A 19,900-nucleotide genomic window follows, 5' to 3' on the forward strand; every position below is an offset into this window, starting at 1 on the left:
CTGGGATCTGCTCCAGCCCCCTGCAACCCTGAATAGGATAAGTGGTTACGGATGATGGATGCATGTCTGTGGACTGTTGGAGGAAACCTGAGAACCTGGAGAAAACCCACGCTGACACGGGGAGAACATGCAAACTCCACATAGAAGGGCCCCAAGCCGGGTTTTGATATTATGAGTGATACAAATACGTAATAATAATAATAATAATAATAATACATTTTATTTAGTGGCGCCTTTCTGGACACCCAAGGACACCTTACAAAAATCAGTTAAAACATTGACAGATAAAATAATCTAAAAACAACAGGACATGACAGAAACATATTTGTACAGACACATATGATGGGTGATGATGAGTTCTAGAGAGAGTAGGCCAGTTTAAATACGTAAGGGATAATGTACAACGAGCCGGTCATTGTTGTGAAAGAAACACAACAGGGCGATGCCAATGCTAAACGTAAGGGTCTCTCATTGCCCTGAAGTGGTTTCTTTCACAACAATGACCTGCTAACTGTACATTATCACGCTTATTACACGGCTACTTACTTAAAAGAAAATCAACAAGTTGACACAAAAACGGTCCGCCAGAGTCCGACATCAGAACTGCACCCATAGCAACGGTCTGCTATACAGAAATAACAGACCGTAGAACGCCATGATTGACCAATCAGAATCCAGTACTCATAACAGCCGTGTAATAAAATGATCTAATAACCAAATTATGAATTTTGTCTGAAAGTTTTGAGTCTCAATTATTATTATATGGTTTATTAAGCCATGTTGGAATTCTTCATTTAGGTGTTGTTCCCCCTTCAAAGTGCTGACTTTCAGATTTAATTTGGGGGGTTTTACACCTACATTAGTGGATCTTCATTTTCAATATTTGGTTCCAAAACTTGGCAAACAATACTGTCTGAAATCTATGAACTGCAGACATCAGCAGACATTGTTTCCTCAGTGGTCACTAGCCAGGTCTGTGAGACTAATTTCACTTCTTGCTTGTTTTTGCCTTCAGTCTGGTTCTCACAGCAAGTGACACATTTAGCTTCACTTACCGACTATACCAGTCAGGGATTGTATAAAATGCTGAAATGCTGCTTGGTTGCCTTGTCAGTATTGATTTGGTTGTGAGCACCCATGAACTTGAATGCCAGTCCAGAGTGCGATCGGGGGGTCCACCACCAAAACAATGAAAATGTGTCACCGTGTGAATGCAAATACACCAGGAAACGACTCTTTTCTAAACCATCTCTACCCTCTCCTCTTTCATATCCTGCTGCTCTTGCAACTGTTTGTTCCGGTCGTCTTGTTTTTCACGTGCGGCCACAAATCTGACGCCATCAAGGTTGTCTTCTCCGTGGAGCACACGTTGGTTTGGTGAGTGCTGCATGAATACACCACAATACATGAGCGAGTGTTACTACAGACGGTGTTTGATCTGAACCTACCGGCTGTGTGTGTTTTATTACTATATAGTAGCAGCAGTAATTGTACTAACAGTGATGGAACATACCTCTACTTAAATACATTTTTGAGGTACATTTATATGTTGCTTTTACACCCATTTTATTACATTACAAAGAAAAATATCATATAAAAAGCCCTTCCCACCAACCTTGATGGCACTGATGCTCTTGTGGTGCATGTATGAGTATGAGTACGTGTGTGTGTGTGTGTGTGTGTGTGTGTGTGTGTGTGTGTGTGTGTGTGTGTGTGTGTGTGTGTGTGTGCGTGTGTGTGTTTGCCTACAGATGGTCAAGTTCCCTTTATACTCAGACAAGCTGAGCTTCCTGCTGTTGAACAATCGTGGGAAAAGCAGAGGTCAAGACAAAAGGAAAAATAAAGAGGGAGAGAAAGACTGGGTTGCATCCAAATGGCCTGCGATGACTTCCTCCGTGGTTCCTGGTGGATTCATACAATGTGACAGGTGAAACCAATAGCCTGCCGGGAGTGTTTGTATTGGCCTCAGCAGGTGGAGACGTGAGAATGACTTGGGAGCAGAAATAGACATTAATGGAATAATAGAGTAGAGATCAGTGTTGGTCGGTCACAGATGGTCCTGGGACTGAACCCTGCAGAGGCTGACTGCAAGGATTAATAACGTGTAGTTTTAAGCAGATACAAGGACATTTTATAAGTATAACTCCTCTTATGAAGCATCCACAAGCAGATAATGAATGACTGACACAATATAACACAGCTGTAGTCATATTCAGTTATATATGAACAAACATACGTAAAGAGATCCTTACACTGGTAAGGTTTGAAATTGTTGATCTTGAGGGTTCATTCATATAGTAATCTCAGAAATAACAGTTTCGCAACTAATTCTTAACTCAAGGACCACTTACTAGATTTCCACAGGAGCTTTCAGCTGCATCTCATGGCCTTCATCAGTAAATGGTATTTGCTCAGTTGTTACTGAAAAAGAAAAGAAAATAACTATAAATAGATATTTTTTTCATGAATGTAATATATAATAAATGTATATAATACTTTATATTTCACAATCAGATAAATTATGAAGACATGTTTTAATATATTTACAACTTGTTAATTGATATAGCACATAAAAGTGTATTATGACATGCAAATGATGATAGCATGTAGTTTGGCTCTACTTTCCCCTCAACCATTATAACCACTATAGTATATTACTACGGTGCATTGCTCTGTTTCTTTGTCCTTATTAACAAACAGCCTCCTCCAGTGATGATTCATGGGCCAAGTTATATTACGCTGTAAGTTACATGGAAAATTGGAATTTGAGTCAGAAAACCATCAGTTTACTCCTACTGTAAGTAATAAGTGATGAGACAGAAACAAGATAGGACATTTGGGATGGCAGCTTTCTTTGGACCCGGCACACACTCCTCTCAAGAATACAGTTTATATTAACTCTTGAGGTGATTCTCCACCCAAATGCTATCTTTTGAATATCAAACATTCAGTCCCTAAAGGCTCTCGTCCTTCATAGAGAACAGCTGCTGCTGGCTTCCCACCAACCAACGCGTCCAATGGTGGACGAATACTTTTTTACCTGTACCACCTAGGTGTCTATTGCAGTAACTGTACCTTTAGTTCAGGCTGAACTGGTACAGATTTGTACCCCAAAATACCAGCACCCACTTTGCTCCCTTTGTATGAGAAGCAAATGTTAGTATGATGATGTTTCTCGATTGAGTTGACTGTTGATGAGTGTATTTCGAATTATGAGTGTTCACTGCCCTACAGTGGTCACAATGGGGAACTGTAACACTACATTCAATTTGTGGCTTACACACATATTGGCAATACTGATGTTACTGTTATTATATGCAATAATAACATTAATATTTTCTTCAATTCAATTCAATCTATTTTTATATAGCGTTGAATCAAAACAGAAGTTATCTCAAGACACCTGTAGTCATTTAGAGACACTACAATAATAATGATGATGATGATGATAAATATATATATATATTCAAAAGTTTTGTATATTATATATTATATTTTGTATATTATATTATATATATATTTATATATATATATATACACTGTAGTATTGCTACTTTTACTTAAGTAAAAGATCTGAATACTTCTTTCACCACTGCTTGTCTGTATTATGTCCATCTTATGTCAAATTAATTTAATGTACTAATGTTCAGACAAAAAGAGAACAAATAATAAAAAAAAAAAATTTTAAACACATTTTTTCTCCTAAACTTTATTGGCTTGAAACAGGAAGTGTACCGCGGGAAACAGAGCAGAAGAACCCCGCGTCATTTGATATCCTAACTCCTGATTGGCTGTTAGACGGAGAACATTCGCACGGCCTCACCGATTGGTCGAACGCGGCGCGCCAAAGATCACGTGTCTCTCTTTTTCGCGCGAAACTGACTCTCTCTGTTGTCGGTGGACTGTAACGTGCTGCAGTGAGTCTGTCTGGAGAGGAGCTGTACGGCTCGGTCTGGGTTTATTTTTGCACAAGTTTTTGAACTTTGTATTCCAGTTTCAACATGGACGTTGCCACAGCAACCGCGGAGAATGCTGGAGAGATGGTGAAGGACGAGTTGGCTGAAAAATGTCAGAAGTTATTCCAGGCTTTCTTGGAGGAGTAAGTCAGCAGGCTTCATTGTGTTGTTGTGGGCCGGAACGGGGCTGTGCACGAGTTGAGCGCACGATGCATCATTTTAAAGTATATTTTTTTATCTGTAACTATGAGGATCTAATGCTGTGTATCATAAATAATTCAAGAGTTTTATTTGCTCCTATAATAAGTACTTTGGAATCCTGAGCAGTTTACACCGAGTCAGTTTTAAGAAAAGAAAAAAGGTAGAAAGGGCACAAGGTTATTAAAGTACAAAATAAGTAGCACATTCAACTCAACACAATAAATAAATAAATTATTAAAATATAAAACGCCCTCAGTGTAATCAATAAATAAACGAAACTACCATCTGCATAGGAACGATACCCACAGAATACAAATATACATTATATATGCTCCATGACCATGTTTAAAGAACTTTTAAAAATATTTTAAAAAATAAATAATATATTTCAGACAATTACACAGTGGAAGGCAGCATATTGCACAGCATTACAGTCCAGGTGTACTGTGTGTCAATATGGAGGTGAGGTGTGGGGTGTTTGTGTCCCTCTTTAATGTCCTTTGCCACCAGTCTGATTGTAGCTGAGAAGAAGCTGTTGTGAAACCAGAAGGTGCTCTGTGAGTGGAGATGCTCTCTGGTCTGTGGTGCCTCAAATAATCATCTATCCTGTAACTGTGCAGGTTCCAGACCGGTGATGGGGAGGTGAAGTATGTCCGGGAGGCTGAGGAGCTGATCCGGCCTGAGAGGAACACCCTGCTGGTGAGCTTCACAGACCTGGAGGGCTTCAACCAGGAGCTGGCTACCACCATCCAGGAGGAGTACTACAGGTGAGTTAGACCACCATCAAACTCCACCATCACTGTTGCACCTGCAGCCTCAGTTTGAACTCTGATCACAATGCTGGAGTGAGCAACACTTTCACTGTCATTTGGTGCTTGAAGTGGAAAAATAAATAAGTGTCAGTAGTCCTCTTATTCACATGTTGGTGTGTGTATCAGCAATCTCTTACCACTTATTCCTATTTCTTTATTATTTCTTTAAGCATGTTAAACTGTATCTGTCATAAGATGTGATTTTATTACTGTATTATAATACTTGGGCTCTGCATCTTCTATAGTTATTATTTTTTGTATTTGCACATATATAAAACTGCACAAAGTCCAGTCAATGAAAAAAAACAAAACAAGAAATGTGTCAGGAGAGGTCAAGAAGCCACAGGCTTATACAAAGGACCTCTCCCCCCAAACCCCAGGAGAAAAAAAAACAATAACAAAAAAGGAAGAAAGATCTAAACTAACATAATTAAAAAAAATACAACAAAAGTTAAACAACAACAACAAGAAGTACACTACATGTGCAGAAAACCCCCTAACCAAACAGTGGAAAACAATCCAATAAAAACAATGAAATACATACAAAAAACAGTTGGCCTATAATACTCCAATAATATTCACACTGGAACATTTTAGTGTTTAAGGTGGTGTGTTTGTATTTAGTGTTAATACTTAAAGTGCTTTTATTGTGTTATTTGTGGTATCTATAATATATAATAAGATGTCTATATAGCCTGGAATCACCAGCAGACAGACAGACAGAGAGGCAGGTGTGCATGAAATATCGTGTATCGTGATATTATGTTTTCTGATATTGTATGTCGTAGTAATAGTTTATATGTAAAGATGAACCAATACTTTATTTAATTTCTAAAATGATGCACTCTTCCAGTGTATGTGTCCTCTCAAAGTAGTGCTATGATGTTACAGCGACTGTGATAAATGGAAATGCAGATCCCACTGTTCTGATTGTATAAAAAAGTTAACATTCTTTTACTTAGATATTATGTATACGATGGTGTGTTCTTTATACTATGACAGTTTTCCTAAAATTAGATTTAAAAAATTGAAATATATCGCCTTGCTTACGGTATAAAGCTATATCGTGGTCTATTGAATCGTAACCCCTGTATCACGATACGTAGGATGCTGGTATTTGTTAACATGAAGGATTCTGTTTTCAGAGTCTACCCCTTCCTGTGTCGAGCAGTGCGCAACTTTGCTCGGGACCATGGGAATGTTCCTCTCAACAAAGAGTTCTACGTAGCCCTGGAGGATCTGCCCACCAGACACAAGTAAGACACACGACACTAACCTGCTATCAGCTGCTGGTTTTGGTGTGATTTGGTAGATAATAGATATCAAAATACTATAAAATAGAATTAAAGATATATTTCTGCTGTGCACATTTAAGTAGAATATGCGTCGTGCATTGCCTCTCAGAAGATAAGTGTCCTCTCGCGGCACAGAGGAGAGTCGTTGTATGTTGATATGGCCGTGGGCAGGAATGATTTCCTGTAGCGGTCCTTATTACGGCAGAGTTGAATACTGTAGAAATTGTCATTTTATATTTCAAATTAAAACGAGCAAAGCTAGAGCAATATATCAACCCCTTTTCCTGTGTGTGATCTAGGATCCGTGAGCTGTCATCCATGCGTATTGGCACCCTGGTGAGGATCAGTGGTCAGGTGGTGAGGACACACCCGGTACACCCTGAACTGGTAAGATATCCTGCAGGCAGCATGGAGGTGCTTAAAAAAACAAACAAACCAAAGCTGTGATGTGAGATATAGTAATGTTGATGCTTGTCTGTTGTAGGTGAGTGGCACCTTCCTGTGCATGGACTGCCAGGCGCTGATCAAAGACGTCCCTCAGCAGTTCAAATACTCGCCACCGACCATCTGCAGAAACCCCGTCTGCAACAACCGCTCTCGCTTCCACCTCGACACGCACAAATCCAAGTTTGTCGACTTCCAGAAGGTAACTATGAGCGAGGACATGTGTCTCTCATAAACGGGTGTACTGATGACAGCTTGAAGGTTTCTGATTGAGTCTTAAACTCTTGTGTGTTCAGGTGCGTATCCAGGAGACGCAGGCGGAGCTGCCTCGCGGTTCGATCCCACGCTCCCTGGAGGTCGTCCTGAGGGCCGAGGCGGTGGAGACGGCTCAGGCCGGAGACCGCTGTGACTTCATCGGGTCCCTCATTGTCGTGCCGGACGTCTCTCAGCTCAGCACTCCCGGTATGATCTTGACCACACACTTTGAGCATTCAGGTCACTTAAATTGTCACAGATTGTGACATAGGATGGGTCCGATATCATTCACTACTCGTTATCTAGTGGACTATGTAGTGAGTCCACCTACGAGGTCGTGAATACCACAAGAGGGGGGCGTTCTTATGGACTCTCCTCATGAACACAGTAAACGCGACCCCATTTGAAGGCACCAATAGTCCTCCATGTACAACTCCCTGGATAGTGAGTAGGGAGTAGTGAATGAGTGAATGATTTGGGACACAGCCGTAGTGTGAAAGCAAGAAATTACTTGAACAAATCACATTCGACAACTGATGACCGTCTGTATGGGCGTCCCGTCTCCAGGTGTGCGAGCAGAGACCAGCACCCGTGTAACTGGACCCCAGGGCTTTGACGCTGACGGTCTGAGAGGACTGAAAGCTCTGGGAGTCAGAGAGCTTTCATACAGACTGGCCTTCCTGGCCTGCAACGTGGCCCCGACCAACCCACGAGTAAGAGACGCACACACAAGCTAATAATGAACGCATTTCCATAGTAATCACACCCACAGTTTTGTTCTCATCCAAACATGTTCAATTAAAAGTTTTTTTTTTTCTTGTTGTAGTTTGGCGGTAAGGAGCTGCGAGATGAGGAGCAGACGGCAGAAAGCATCAAGAGCCAGATGACGGAGAAGGAGTGGGAGAAAGTGTTTGAGATGAGCCAGGACAAGAACTTGTACCACAACCTGTGCACCAGCCTCTTCCCCACCATCCACGGTCAGTGCTTCGCCCCGTCGTCGAACATTTTCATTGTGAAGCCGCGAATTTTCAGTTAAATGACGAGTGTGTTTTTTACAGGCAACGACGAGGTGAAGCGCGGCATCCTGCTGATGCTGTTCGGAGGCGTTCCCAAAACGACCATGGAGAGGACCTCGCTGAGGGGAGACGTCAACGTCTGCATCGTCGGAGACCCCAGTACCGCAAAGAGCCAGTTCCTCAAGTATGTGACACGACGTAGAGACATTTCCAGTAACTACCAGAAATGTTGTAGTCGATACCGATACCGGTGAAATTCCATGATTCTCGGTAACAATTCAAAACCTCGTTGAAATGCAAAAGTAAAACAAATCCCATGTGCTTCAACATCCACTCCTTTATTACCGTTTGCATACTGGTTTTTGTTAGGAAGTTATTAATCAGGTCATAATTCCCTCTCAATTGTCTATTTTAAATTGGTCCTGAAGTATCGGTTCTCGTGACATCCCTGATTGTAATCCATCAAATGTAGGTTCTGACAGCATTGACTCTGTCCACAGATCTGTCTGAATGGTGATTAAAATGTGTGTGTGTGCAGGCACGTGGAGGAGTTCAGCCCCAGAGCGGTGTACACCAGCGGCAAGGCCAGCACCGCTGCAGGTCTGACGGCAGCCGTGGTCCGAGACGAGGAGTCCCACGAGTTCGTCATCGAGGCTGGAGCTCTGATGCTGGCTGACAACGTGAGTGTTAAAGACTCATCAAGCAGACCGTGAAGGACATTAAGTGTATTCAAGAGGTATTAATGACGGTGTTTTCTTCCAGGGCGTGTGCTGCATTGATGAGTTTGACAAGATGGACATCAAGGACCAGGTGGCCATCCATGAAGCCATGGAACAGCAGACCATCAGCATCACCAAGGCTGGAGTCAAGGTGACGCAGCCGGATTACACTGAACGTTGAAATAATATAAAAGGGAGAGACGCTAATGTTTTTAGGCACATTAATAATGTGTACATAAGTACATCAAACCTCGCAGTCTGTTAAAGATCATGATGTTTTGGTCTGTTGAAGAATTATAGAAATTCCTCCAAATGTGTTTTCTTGACTCCGTTGTGGTGAAGGCCAGAAGTAAAGATCCAAAAAAAACTTTTTATGTTTTCTTGTAAATACTAGACCTCGTTTTGGTCAGGAGAAAACTTCTTAATGCTCATAAAGGACTAGATAAAAAACATTTCTATAGCATGATATGCAAATCCAGTGCAACTAAAACAGTTACAGTGCAACTTCCTTTCAAGATGCACAAGAAGCCAAAATGAAAAGGAAGCCATTCAGTCATGTCTGCAGCAGAATAACCAGACTGTCCGTCTCCTCCAGGCCACCCTGAATGCTCGCACCTCCATCCTGGCTGCCGCCAACCCCGTCGGTGGACGCTACGACCGCAGCAAGAGCCTGAAGCAGAACGTCAACCTGAGCGCCCCCATCATGAGCCGCTTCGACCTCTTCTTCATCCTGGTGGACGACTGCAATGAGGTACGCGTTTACAGTCTGTGCATTTGTTCTATTTTTCATTCTTGCATTTAATTTCATGTTCAGCTGTTTAATTGTCTGCATTCTTATTTGTTGTATTCTTATAAATCCTTTCTTTTTTGCATGCTCTTATCTGATGCTATAACAATCCCATTGTCCTACAGGGATTATTAACGTTTTATCTGCATGTGCGTCTGTGTGTATCTCAGGTGACGGACTACGCCATCGCCAGACGCATCGTGGACCTGCACTCCCGCCTAGAGGAGTCTGTGGACAGACTGTACTCTCTGGACGAGATCCGCAGATACCTGCTCTTTGCGAGGCAGTTCAAACCCAAGGTGTGCGTCTGCCTGCACAGATCGTGTGTGTGTGTGTGTGTGTGTTTAGAGATCAGGGTTAACAATTTGTATGCTTGTGATTTACCACTGCGTATTCCACATATGTAGATCTCCAGCGAATCCGAAGAGTTCATCGTCGAGCAGTACAAGCGCCTCCGACAGCGCGACGGCTCCGGGGGTGTGACCAAGTCGGCCTGGAGAATAACGGTGCGACAGCTGGAGAGCATGATCCGCCTCTCAGAGGGCATGGCGCGCATGCACTGCTGCGACGAGGTGAGTACCTGCCAACAATGATTTGAACAGACACTATAAAAGTTCGACACACTTGGATACAGGAGAAAATGTAATGCATAAAGTGACAGTTCTGCATAAAGCGAGCTGCAAGTATACATTTAAAACCTGGGAACTGATTCAACATTAGAATATATCGCCCACAGCGTGAGAACTACCTTTGTAAAGGTGCATCATATTTTTCTCACAAGCCAATCGGAGCAAACTGGACTTTTTCAAGAGGGGGTCTTAAAGAGACAGACGCTAAAACAGAGCGTTTCAGACAGAGGGTGGACACAGGTATATTCAGACCGTATGAGAATAATAATGTGTTCTTTGAACATTAAAGCATGGAAACATGTTCTAGTAGAAACCAAAAGTACAAGTATGAAGCTGGAAGTGAGCATACGTCCCCAAGCATATTACAAGTTTTGCTTTTCTCTTCGTGTCTTCAGGTGCAGCCCAAACATGTGAAGGAAGCCTTCCGTCTTCTGAACAAATCCATCATCAGAGTGGAGACGCCCGACATCAACCTGGAGCAGGACGACGAACTGGAGGAAGACGAGCAGCAGCAGGAGGATGGTACAGACGCACACAAATGCTCACTCTCTATACCTACTATACTAGACCTGTAGTTTGTGTCTGGAGATAAGATCCAGGTTTTATCTGAAGCAAATTTGTTTTTTATCCACAGGAAACGCCGTCCCCAACGGAGTGAATGCCGTAAACGGCCATGCGGAAGGTGTTAACGGGCTCGCCAATGGAATTAACGGACATGTCAACGGCGTGAACGGCCACGCGGAGACCGGCAGCCAGCCCAAACCGTCTCTCCGCCTGTCCTTCCCCGAGTACAGACGCATCTCCAACCTGCTGGTCCTGCATTTGCGCCGGGCGGAGGAAGGTAGGAGACGCCTCTCTGAAAATAACTTAATAGTCTTTTTTTAAAATCATTATTCAGTCTAACCTCTTCACTGCTGTCTGCATTTCAGCCGAGGAAGAGGAGGAGCTGAAGAAGAGTGCGGTGGTGAACTGGTACCTGAAGGAGATCGAGTCAGAGATCGACTCCGAGGAGGAGCTCGTCAATAAGAAGGGTCTGATAGAGAAGGTCCTCCACAGGCTGGTGCACTATGTGAGTTCAACCGCCGCAAAAAACACAACCACACATTTCCTCCTAGCAGTCATTTTAAATTTGAACGTAATTTAACCGTGTGTGTGACCTGCCTCCTCCAGGATCACATCCTCATCGAGCTGTCTCCGTCGGGGCTGAAGGGCTCAGAATCTGCGAGCACAGAAGAGGAAGTCGTTCTGGTCGTCAACCCCAACTACAATCTGGACGATTAAACTCCTCCGGCTTCCACGATTTGTTGATTATTAAACCTCAACAATAATGTTCAAGATGTTTTTGAATGCTCATATGTAACAACACATACATAGCAGTAGCATTGGAGATGTTATTGGACGTGTACTGTACAGACGATTGTGGGGCTCTTTAAGATAAAACAAAAGACGTTTCTTAGTCAGACTTTTGTAAATATGCTGCTTTCTATCCTGTTTATGTCTGTTTGGCTCTCAGTCAAGGGAACTGCCCTGAATAGTGTAACTGTTTATCCATAACTGTATATTTGAGGCTTTACTTACCGCCATGGTTTCAAGTTATATGTCTTTTTTGTAAAAGTATGACATGAAGTGAGTGGAAATGTTGGTTAAATAAATAAAAATGTTGACAAACACAACTTGCTTAGCTTTGTATTTTTGTGCTGTTCATGCCTTCCTGCAGAACATCAGTGTTGTCCACATAGTGCACTTTCATAGACTAAGCTACTGGAGTTACTCTGCACTATACTCACTCTTAACAGTCTCTTCTGCACTATACTCACTCTTTCTCTCTTTCTCTCTCTCTCTTTCTCTCCCTTTCTTTCTCTCTCTTTCTCTCTATCTCTCTCTCTTTCTCTCTCTTTCTCTATCTCTTTTTCTTTCTTTTTCTCTTTCTCTTTCTCTTTCTATCTCTCTTTCTCTCCCTTTCTTTCTCTTTCTCTCTCTTTCTTTTTCTCTTTCTATCTCTTTCTCTCCCTTTCTTTCTCTCTCTTTCTCTCTCTATCTCTCTCTCTTTCTCTCTCTTTCTCTCTCTCTTTCTCTTTCTCTTTCTATCTCTCTTTCTCTCTCTATCTCTCTCTTTCTCTCCCTTTCTTTCTCTCTCTTTCTCTCTCTTTCTATCTCTCTCTTTCTCTCCCTTTCTTTCTCTTTCTCTTTCTCTCTTTCTCTTTCTCTATCTCTTTCTCTCTCTATCTCTTTCTTTCTTTCTCTTTCTCTTTCTATCTCTTTCTCTCCCTTTCTTTCTCTTTCTCTCTCTTTCTCTTTCTCTTTCTCTTTCTCTCTTTCTCTCTCTATCTCTTTCTCTATCTCTTTTTCTTTCTTTCTCTTTCTCTCTCTATCTTTCTCTCTATCTCTTTTTCTTTCTCTCTTTTTCTCCCTTTCTTTCTCTTTCTCTATCTCTCTTTCTCTCCCTTTCTTTCTCTTTCTCTTTTTCTCTTTCTCTTTCTCTCTTTCTTTCTCTCTCTCTCTATCTCTCCATCTCTCTTTCTCTCTCTTTCTCTTTCTATCTCTTTCTCTTTCTCTTTCTTTCTCTCTCTTTCTCTCTTTCTCTCCCTCTTTCTCCCCCCTCTCTCTCTCCTCTCTTTCTCTTTCTCTCTCTCTCTCTCTCTCTCCCTCTTTCTCCCCCCTCTCTCTCTCTCCTCTCTTTCTCTTTCTCTGCCTCTCTCTCTCAATTCAATCCAATTCAATTTGCTTTATTGGCATGACTGTCAGGTGAACAATATTGCCAAAGCGTCAATTCAATAATAAATGAAAAAGAACAAAACAAAAACATCTATATACAGTATATACAATTCATTAAGCAAATTACAATATTTAAATATTTTAAAAGAAAAAAACATGAATAACAATATATTGCAATATCAAAGGATAAATGTAAAAAACAACAAACCCCCCCCAAAAAAACATGAAGTAGAGGAGTAAATAAAAGTCTCTTTCTCTCTCTCTCTCTCTCTCTCACTCACTCTCTCTCTCTCTCTCTCACTCTCTCTCTCTCTCTCTCTCTCTCTCACTCTCTCTCTCTCTCTCTCTCTCTCTCTCTCTCTCTCTCTCTCTCTCTCTCTCTCTCTCTCTCTCTCTCTCTCTCTCTCTCTCTCTCTCTCTCTCACTCTCTCTCTCTCTCTCTCTCTCTCTCTCTCTCTCTCTCTCTCTCTCTCTCTCTCTCTCTCTCTCTCTCTCTCTCTCTCTCTCCTCTCTCTCTCTCTCTCTCTCTCTCTCTCTCTCTCTCTCTCTCTCTCTGTCTCTCTCGCTCTCTCGCTCTCTCTCTCTCTCTCTCTCTCTCTCTCTCGCTCTCTCTGAGATCTCAGAGAGCCACTGCGCATGCGCGACCGAGATTACTCAACAAACATGGCGGTGTCCTACGTGACAGCAGTCAGGACAGCACTAAAAGGTAAATTATATTAACATTAAACGTTTTGTTAAAGGTTACCCTCAAGAGATTAATACAACTAACATCCAAGCTACCTTTCAACACAGTCATTTGTGTAAATAATGTCATGTAGTGTAATAAATTAGGACAAATCCGCTGCATGTTCCTGTTTATATGCTGTAAGCAGACTGAACCTTCAGACAGGAGTCACATCATCTCAGACTGAACCTTCAGACAGGAGTCACATCATCTCAGACTGAACCTTCACAGACTGAACCTTCAGACAGGAGTCACATCATCTCAGACTGAACCTTCAGACAGGAGTCACATCATCTCAGACTGAACCTTCAGACAGGAGTCACATCATCTCAGACTGAACCTTCACAGACTGAACCTTCAGACAGGAGTCACATCATCTCAGACTGAACCTTCAGACAGGAGTCACATCATCTCAGACTGAACCTTCACAGACTGAACCTTCAGACAGGAGTCACATCATCACAGACTGAACCTTCACAGACTGAACCTTCAGACAGGAGTCACATCATCTCAGACTGAACCTTCACAGACTGAACCTTCAGACAGGAGTCACATCATCACAGACTGAACCTTCACAGACTGAACCTTCAGACAGGAGTCACATCATCACAGACTGAACCTTCAGACAGGAGTCACATCATCACAGACTGAACCTTCACAGACTGAACCTTCAGACAGGAGTCACATCATCACAGACTGAACCTTCACAGACTGAACCTTCAGACAGGAGTCACATCATCACAGACTGAACCTTCACAGACTGAACCTTCAGACAGGAGTCACATCATCTCAGACTGAACCTTCACAGACTGAACCTTCAGACAGGAGTCACATCATCACAGACTGAACCTTCACAGACTGAACCTTCAGACAGGAGTCACATCATCTCAGACTGAACCTTCACAGACTGAACCTTCAGACAGGAGTCACATCATCACAGACTGAACCTTCACAGACTGAACCTTCAGACAGGAGTCACATCATCACAGACTGAACCTTCAGACAGGAGTCACATCATCACAGACTGAACCTTCACAGACTGAACCTTCAGACAGGAGTCACATCATCACAGACTGAACCTTCACAGACTGAACCTCCAGACAGGAGTCACATCATCACAGACTGAACCTTCAGACAGGAGTCACATCATCACAGACTGAACCTTCAGACAGGAGTCACATCATCACAGACTGAACCTTCAGACAGGAGTCACATCATCTCAGACTGAACCTTCAGACAGGAGTCACATCATCACAGACTGAACCTTCAGACAGGAGTCACATCATCACAGACTGAACCTTCAGACAGGAGTCACATCATCTCAGACTGAACCTTCAGACAGGAGTCACATCATCACAGACTGAACCTTCACAGACTGAACCTCCAGACAGGAGTCACATCATCTCAGACTGAACCTTCACAGACTGAACCTTCAGACAGGAGTCACATCATCTCAGACTGAACCTTCACAGACTGAACCTTCAGACAGGAGTCACATCATCTCAGACTGAACCTTCACAGACTGAACCTTCAGACAGGAGTCACATCATCTCAGACTGAACCTTCAGACAGGAGTCACATCATCACAGACTGAACCTTCACAGACTGAACCTTCAGACAGGAGTCACATCATCTCAGACTGAACCTTCACAGACTGAACCTTCAGACAGGAGTCACATCATCTCAGACTGAACCTTCAGACAGGAGTCACATCATCACAGACTGAACCTTCACAGACTGAACCTTCAGACAGGAGTCACATCATCTCAGACTGAACCTTCACAGACTGAACCTTCAGACAGGAGTCACATCATCTCAGACTGAACCTTCACAGACTGAACCTTCAGACAGGAGTCACATCATCACAGACTGAACCTTCACAGACTGAACCTTCAGACAGGAGTCACATCATCTCAGACTGAACCTTCACAGACTGAACCTTCAGACAGGAGTCACATCATCACAGACTGAACCTTCACAGACTGAACCTTCAGACAGGAGTCACATCATCACAGACTGAACCTTCAGACAGGAGTCACATCATCACAGACTGAACCTTCAGACAGGAGTCACATCATCACAGACTGAACCTTCACAGACTGAACCTTCACAGGAGTCACATCATCACAGACTGAACCTTCACAGACTGAACCTTCACAGGAGTCACATCATCACAGACTGAACCTTCACAGACTGAACCTTCACAGGAGTCACATCATCACAGACTGAACCTTCACAGACTGAACCTTCACAGGAGTCACATCATCACAGACTGAACCTTCAGACAGGAGTCACATCATCTCAGACTGAACCTTCACAGACTGAACCTTCACAGACTGAACCTTCACAGACTGAACCTTCACAGACTGAACCTTCAGACAGGAGTCACATCATCTCAGACTGAACCTTCACAGACTGAACCTTCAGACAGGAGTCACATCATCACAGACTGAACCTTCACAGACTGAACCTTCACAGGAGTCACATCATCACAGATTCTACCCAGTGAAACGTTTCTTACAGAAGTTAAAGAGTGACATATAGATATAAACTGTTCCTTCTGTGAATCACATCCTGAAACTTCCTCTCATTTATTCTGATCCTGTAAATTTACATGTGAATTGTGGAAAGATGTCAATAATTTTACATTTGTTAAAATTTTCTCAGATTTTGCACTGTTCTATAGAAATATTATATTTGGCTACTACTAAATAATTGAAATTCAAGAAAAAGTAAAAAAAAAATAAAACATAAAAATTCACTATATCTCTATTTTAGTTTTTTTATTTCAAAATGACAGTATACATTATAACAGCAGAAAACATTAAAATAATTAACATACAGAAGAAGCATAGCGAAAAGATAAACAAAGAGCTGTGACAAACATAAAAGAACAACAGAAATGAAACAAAACAAACAGAAAATTAAAAAAAGACCACGCGAGAGTATGACAATAATTTCACTTAAAAACTTTAATAATGTTGAGAAACATGAACCTGTAATATAGAAATATTATATTGGGTTGCTATGATTACACTGACAAAGACAGTAATGCATTTTTTTCTTATTAATTAAATTTTAATTCTCGTGAAGTTCCACATTCACAAGAGTAAATCTACCCAAAGAAAAGCCTAATTTCTTTGTATTTATGAAATAAATGGAATTATTTCTGTCAACAATTTCTTCCTCACATAACAAAAAAAAGCAATGAAAAAATTTCTTTTTTATTATTATCTACTTATTTTTTTTTTTATTGTGTTATTTTTATTATTTTATGTTTGTTTTGTTTTATTTCTGTTGTCCTTTTTATGTTTGTCACAGGTCTTTGTTTATGTTTTCGCTATGCTTCTTTCGTATGTAAATGTTTTTAATGTTTTCTGCTGTTACTTTGTATACTGTAATTTTGAAATAAAAAAAATTAAATAAAAGTCATATCATGGAGGAATAAATGTCTGTTTTCTCCTCTGTTAGGTCTTCACCTTGTTCCCGGCCGGTGGCTGCTTACACAGAGGAGCAGAACCCCGGCAGTGTGTCGGTGTTTGCGGCTACATGTCTCCTCTGCTGCCTCCCTGAGCAGCTCCAGAACAGAACCACCGACACAGCAGATCAGCACAGACAAGAGGAAGGCTGAGGAGGAGGAGGAGGAGGAGGAAGAGGAGGGTCCTGAATACATCCCCAAGAAGAAAAAGGCAAAGAACCCCATGATGGTGATCGGCTATGCCTGGTGAGTCTGTATACTCTATATTCACTCTATATACACCCTTCAGTGCAGGTCAGGGGTCTGCAACCTGCAGCTCTTCAGCTCCTCTCCAGTGGCTCCCTGTGGATTTATAAACATGGAAATGAATAACTGTTTTTTGTTTACATTTTCATTTTTATTTATCATTGTTGTAGGTCTGTGGTATGACAGTTAGACGGAGTATTAGGGCCACACTGAGGGAAAAAAAATAAATCTGAGATTTCAAGAATAAAGTCATAATATTATGAGGATAAAGTCAAAAGTTTTTACATGTTATTTTCTTTTTTTCTCGTAAAGTTATGACTTTATTCTCGTAATGTTATGACTTTTTTTCTCATAAAGATATGACTTTATTCTCGTAATATGACTTTTTCTTGTAAATTTATGACTTTATTCTCTTAATATTACGACTTTTTTTCTCTTAAAGTTATGACTTTATTCTTGAAATCTCAGATTTTTTCCCTCAATGTGGCCCTAATACGATTGCGTTAATGAAATTAGTGGCATTAAAACGAATTTGTGTTAACGCGTTATCAGGTTAAGTTTGACAGCCTACTTCTAAGACAAGTTGTAGTGATAAAACATAATTTCTTACATATAACATTACAATGCAAACAAAGAACTTTGTCACCAGCTTTACATAAAATCCCTTAAAACACAACTCAAGTCATCAGAAATGATGGCCATTCTGCTAAATAATGTATCCCCTAAATCATCATATGAGCAATAAAATATGAAATGGACTTCATTGTCAGTCTCAGGCAGAATATTTTTGTCATCATTGTAATGTGGGTTTGTACCAAACATCAACAGATAATTCTCCCTTCTACACACGGAGTAATTTACCTTGAGAATCATCAGTATTACCCTGCACTATGAGTACTGCTACTTGGGCAGCATTACTGTTTTTGGAGTAGTTGTACTGAAAGAGTTTATTTTTTTTAATAACATGTAAGTGTGATTGAGTGTTGATTATTTGGATCTTAAGGTATCCCTTGGTCCTAAAGCACAGTGAGCTGCTGCTGGTTCATCTCATCAGTAACAACCTTGGCAGCCTGTGTGTCGGATCTACTAAATTATTCATGTTTTACCAGTCAAATTATTGACTGCTGTCGTCTACAGTGATCGCTGTTATGCAGAAACTGACAACACTGACTGTTCACATTCTTGTACCAGAAATCATGTAGAAATACAGTAGTTGAAAGGGATGCTCTAGCCAGATTATACACTCTGTTGTGGATTTATTAGACTAAAACTCTTAGTAAAGCAGCCCTGCAAGAAAAGTCCTACCTACATGAAGATAATATAATCTACATTATAATCTGTACACTCACTCACACAAACAGGGTGGACAAAATATTAGAATAACCTCTCAGTTTAACACAATACAATTCAACAACACCTCAGAAATGACCATAAAGCTGATTCAACTCCTCTCTGAAACGGCTTCAATGAGGGTAGGATTTATTGCAGGTCTGTTTTATTGGATTGCATTAGTTTTAGCTAGGTGTACCTAATAAACTGGCAACTGAGTTGTGTTCAAGTTTAAGGATAATAATAAATAATTACTGGATGATTACATTATAAAAGGGAATATGAAGACAGTGCATTGAAAGCTGTTAGAATTAGCTTTCCACCAAACACTTTTTGCATTCCCACCCAGTTTACTCCCTCCGTACTGCAATATGTGGACAGTTTCTCTACACTCAGCATCAATAATGGACAGTTTGTATTGCCCACTGAGTAAAATAATCAATCTAATAATCAATATCCCCCCCCCTGCAGGATGATAGGCCTCCCCACAGGTATCATCGGCTTCCTCTTGGCCAAGAGAGAAGTGGACAAGAACCGTCTGAAGCAGCTGAAGGTTCGACAGAGGATGAACAGGTCAAATGTCGGAGAATATGAAGGGAGTCGCTACAACCATCATGCAGAGGATGTCAAATAGGACCAATGATGTGTGTACGGCTGCAATGATTTGCAACCTATCCTGAATGTCGCCACTGAGACTTTGACTCCACTGCACTACGGCCCAAAGACTGATTACAGAAGAGACATCAACTTTATGAGCTTGAGTTTAAAACATCCAAATCCTCTTGTGGACTATTTCTTCTCGAGGCAGATGCAGGAAATCTGGGAAAGACGGAACGTGCTTGTGAATGAGCTTTTAATCAAAAACTGCTGTTTTTCTTTCTTTCTCATGAACAAAGATGTAATATAACTGTTATAGTTGACCACTTCATTGAATCTGGAGGATTATCACATATTTATTAGCCTTGACGCTGATGTTCTATAAATATGATAAAGGAAATAAATGTATATTTTTAAATTTGTGAATACATAAACAAGAATCATCACTGGTACAACTGCATATGAACCACATAAATCAAAAACTCATAAATACAATTGACTTTTTTTTCATACCATTTTTTTGACATACTATACTATGACTTTTTTTCATGACATTTTTTGGCATACTATACTATGAATTTTTTCAATAAATTTTTCCGCCAACATACTGACTTTTTTTCATAAAATCTTTCAACATAATATACTATAACTTTTTTCATACGATTTTTCGAACATACTATACTATGACTTTTTTCAT

General features: G+C 41.1%; 2 protein-coding genes across 2 annotated transcripts; both read left to right on the forward strand.

Moving 5' to 3' along the window:
- Positions 1-3,871: 3,871 nt before the first annotated feature.
- On the forward strand, positions 3,872-11,787 carry mcm6 (minichromosome maintenance complex component 6). The gene is made up of 18 exons (XM_074650426.1): positions 3,872-4,099; positions 4,778-4,924; positions 6,115-6,225; positions 6,564-6,651; positions 6,749-6,910; positions 7,005-7,170; positions 7,531-7,676; positions 7,790-7,940; positions 8,022-8,163; positions 8,518-8,659; positions 8,742-8,849; positions 9,294-9,449; positions 9,656-9,784; positions 9,893-10,057; positions 10,510-10,636; positions 10,749-10,955; positions 11,044-11,183; positions 11,285-11,787. Exons 1-18 carry the CDS (start codon positions 4,002-4,004, stop codon positions 11,393-11,395), a joined length of 2,496 nt encoding a protein of 831 aa, XP_074506527.1. The 5' UTR covers positions 3,872-4,001; the 3' UTR covers positions 11,396-11,787.
- Positions 11,788-13,384: 1,597 nt separating this feature from the next.
- LOC141776698 (uncharacterized) lies at positions 13,385-19,607 on the forward strand. Its single transcript, XM_074650453.1, has 3 exons — positions 13,385-13,535; positions 17,025-17,277; positions 19,078-19,607. Exons 1-3 carry the CDS (start codon positions 13,466-13,468, stop codon positions 19,238-19,240), a joined length of 486 nt encoding a protein of 161 aa, XP_074506554.1. The 5' UTR covers positions 13,385-13,465; the 3' UTR covers positions 19,241-19,607.
- Positions 19,608-19,900: the final 293 nt, after the last annotated feature.

The sequence above is a fragment of the Sebastes fasciatus genome, chromosome 11, assembly GCF_043250625.1.
Source record: "Sebastes fasciatus isolate fSebFas1 chromosome 11, fSebFas1.pri, whole genome shotgun sequence".
Classification (NCBI taxonomy): Eukaryota; Metazoa; Chordata; class Actinopteri; order Perciformes; family Sebastidae; genus Sebastes; species Sebastes fasciatus.

Excerpts from the sequence above, each read along its gene's own strand:
- mcm6 (XM_074650426.1), top strand. The coding sequence starts at position 4,002 with ATGGACGTTGCCACAGCAACCGCGGAGAATGCTGGAGAGATGGTGAAG. Across the intron at positions 4,925-6,114 it reads ATCCAGGAGGAGTACTACAG|AGTCTACCCCTTCCTGTGTC; the intron begins GTGAGTTAGACC and ends TTCTGTTTTCAG. Across the intron at positions 8,164-8,517 it reads GCAAAGAGCCAGTTCCTCAA|GCACGTGGAGGAGTTCAGCC; the intron begins GTATGTGACACG and ends GTGTGTGTGCAG.
- LOC141776698 (XM_074650453.1), top strand. The coding sequence starts at position 13,466 with ATGCGCGACCGAGATTACTCAACAAACATGGCGGTGTCCTACGTGACA. Across the intron at positions 13,536-17,024 it reads AGTCAGGACAGCACTAAAAG|GTCTTCACCTTGTTCCCGGC; the intron begins GTAAATTATATT and ends CTCCTCTGTTAG. Across the intron at positions 17,278-19,077 it reads ATGGTGATCGGCTATGCCTG|GATGATAGGCCTCCCCACAG; the intron begins GTGAGTCTGTAT and ends CCCCCCCTGCAG.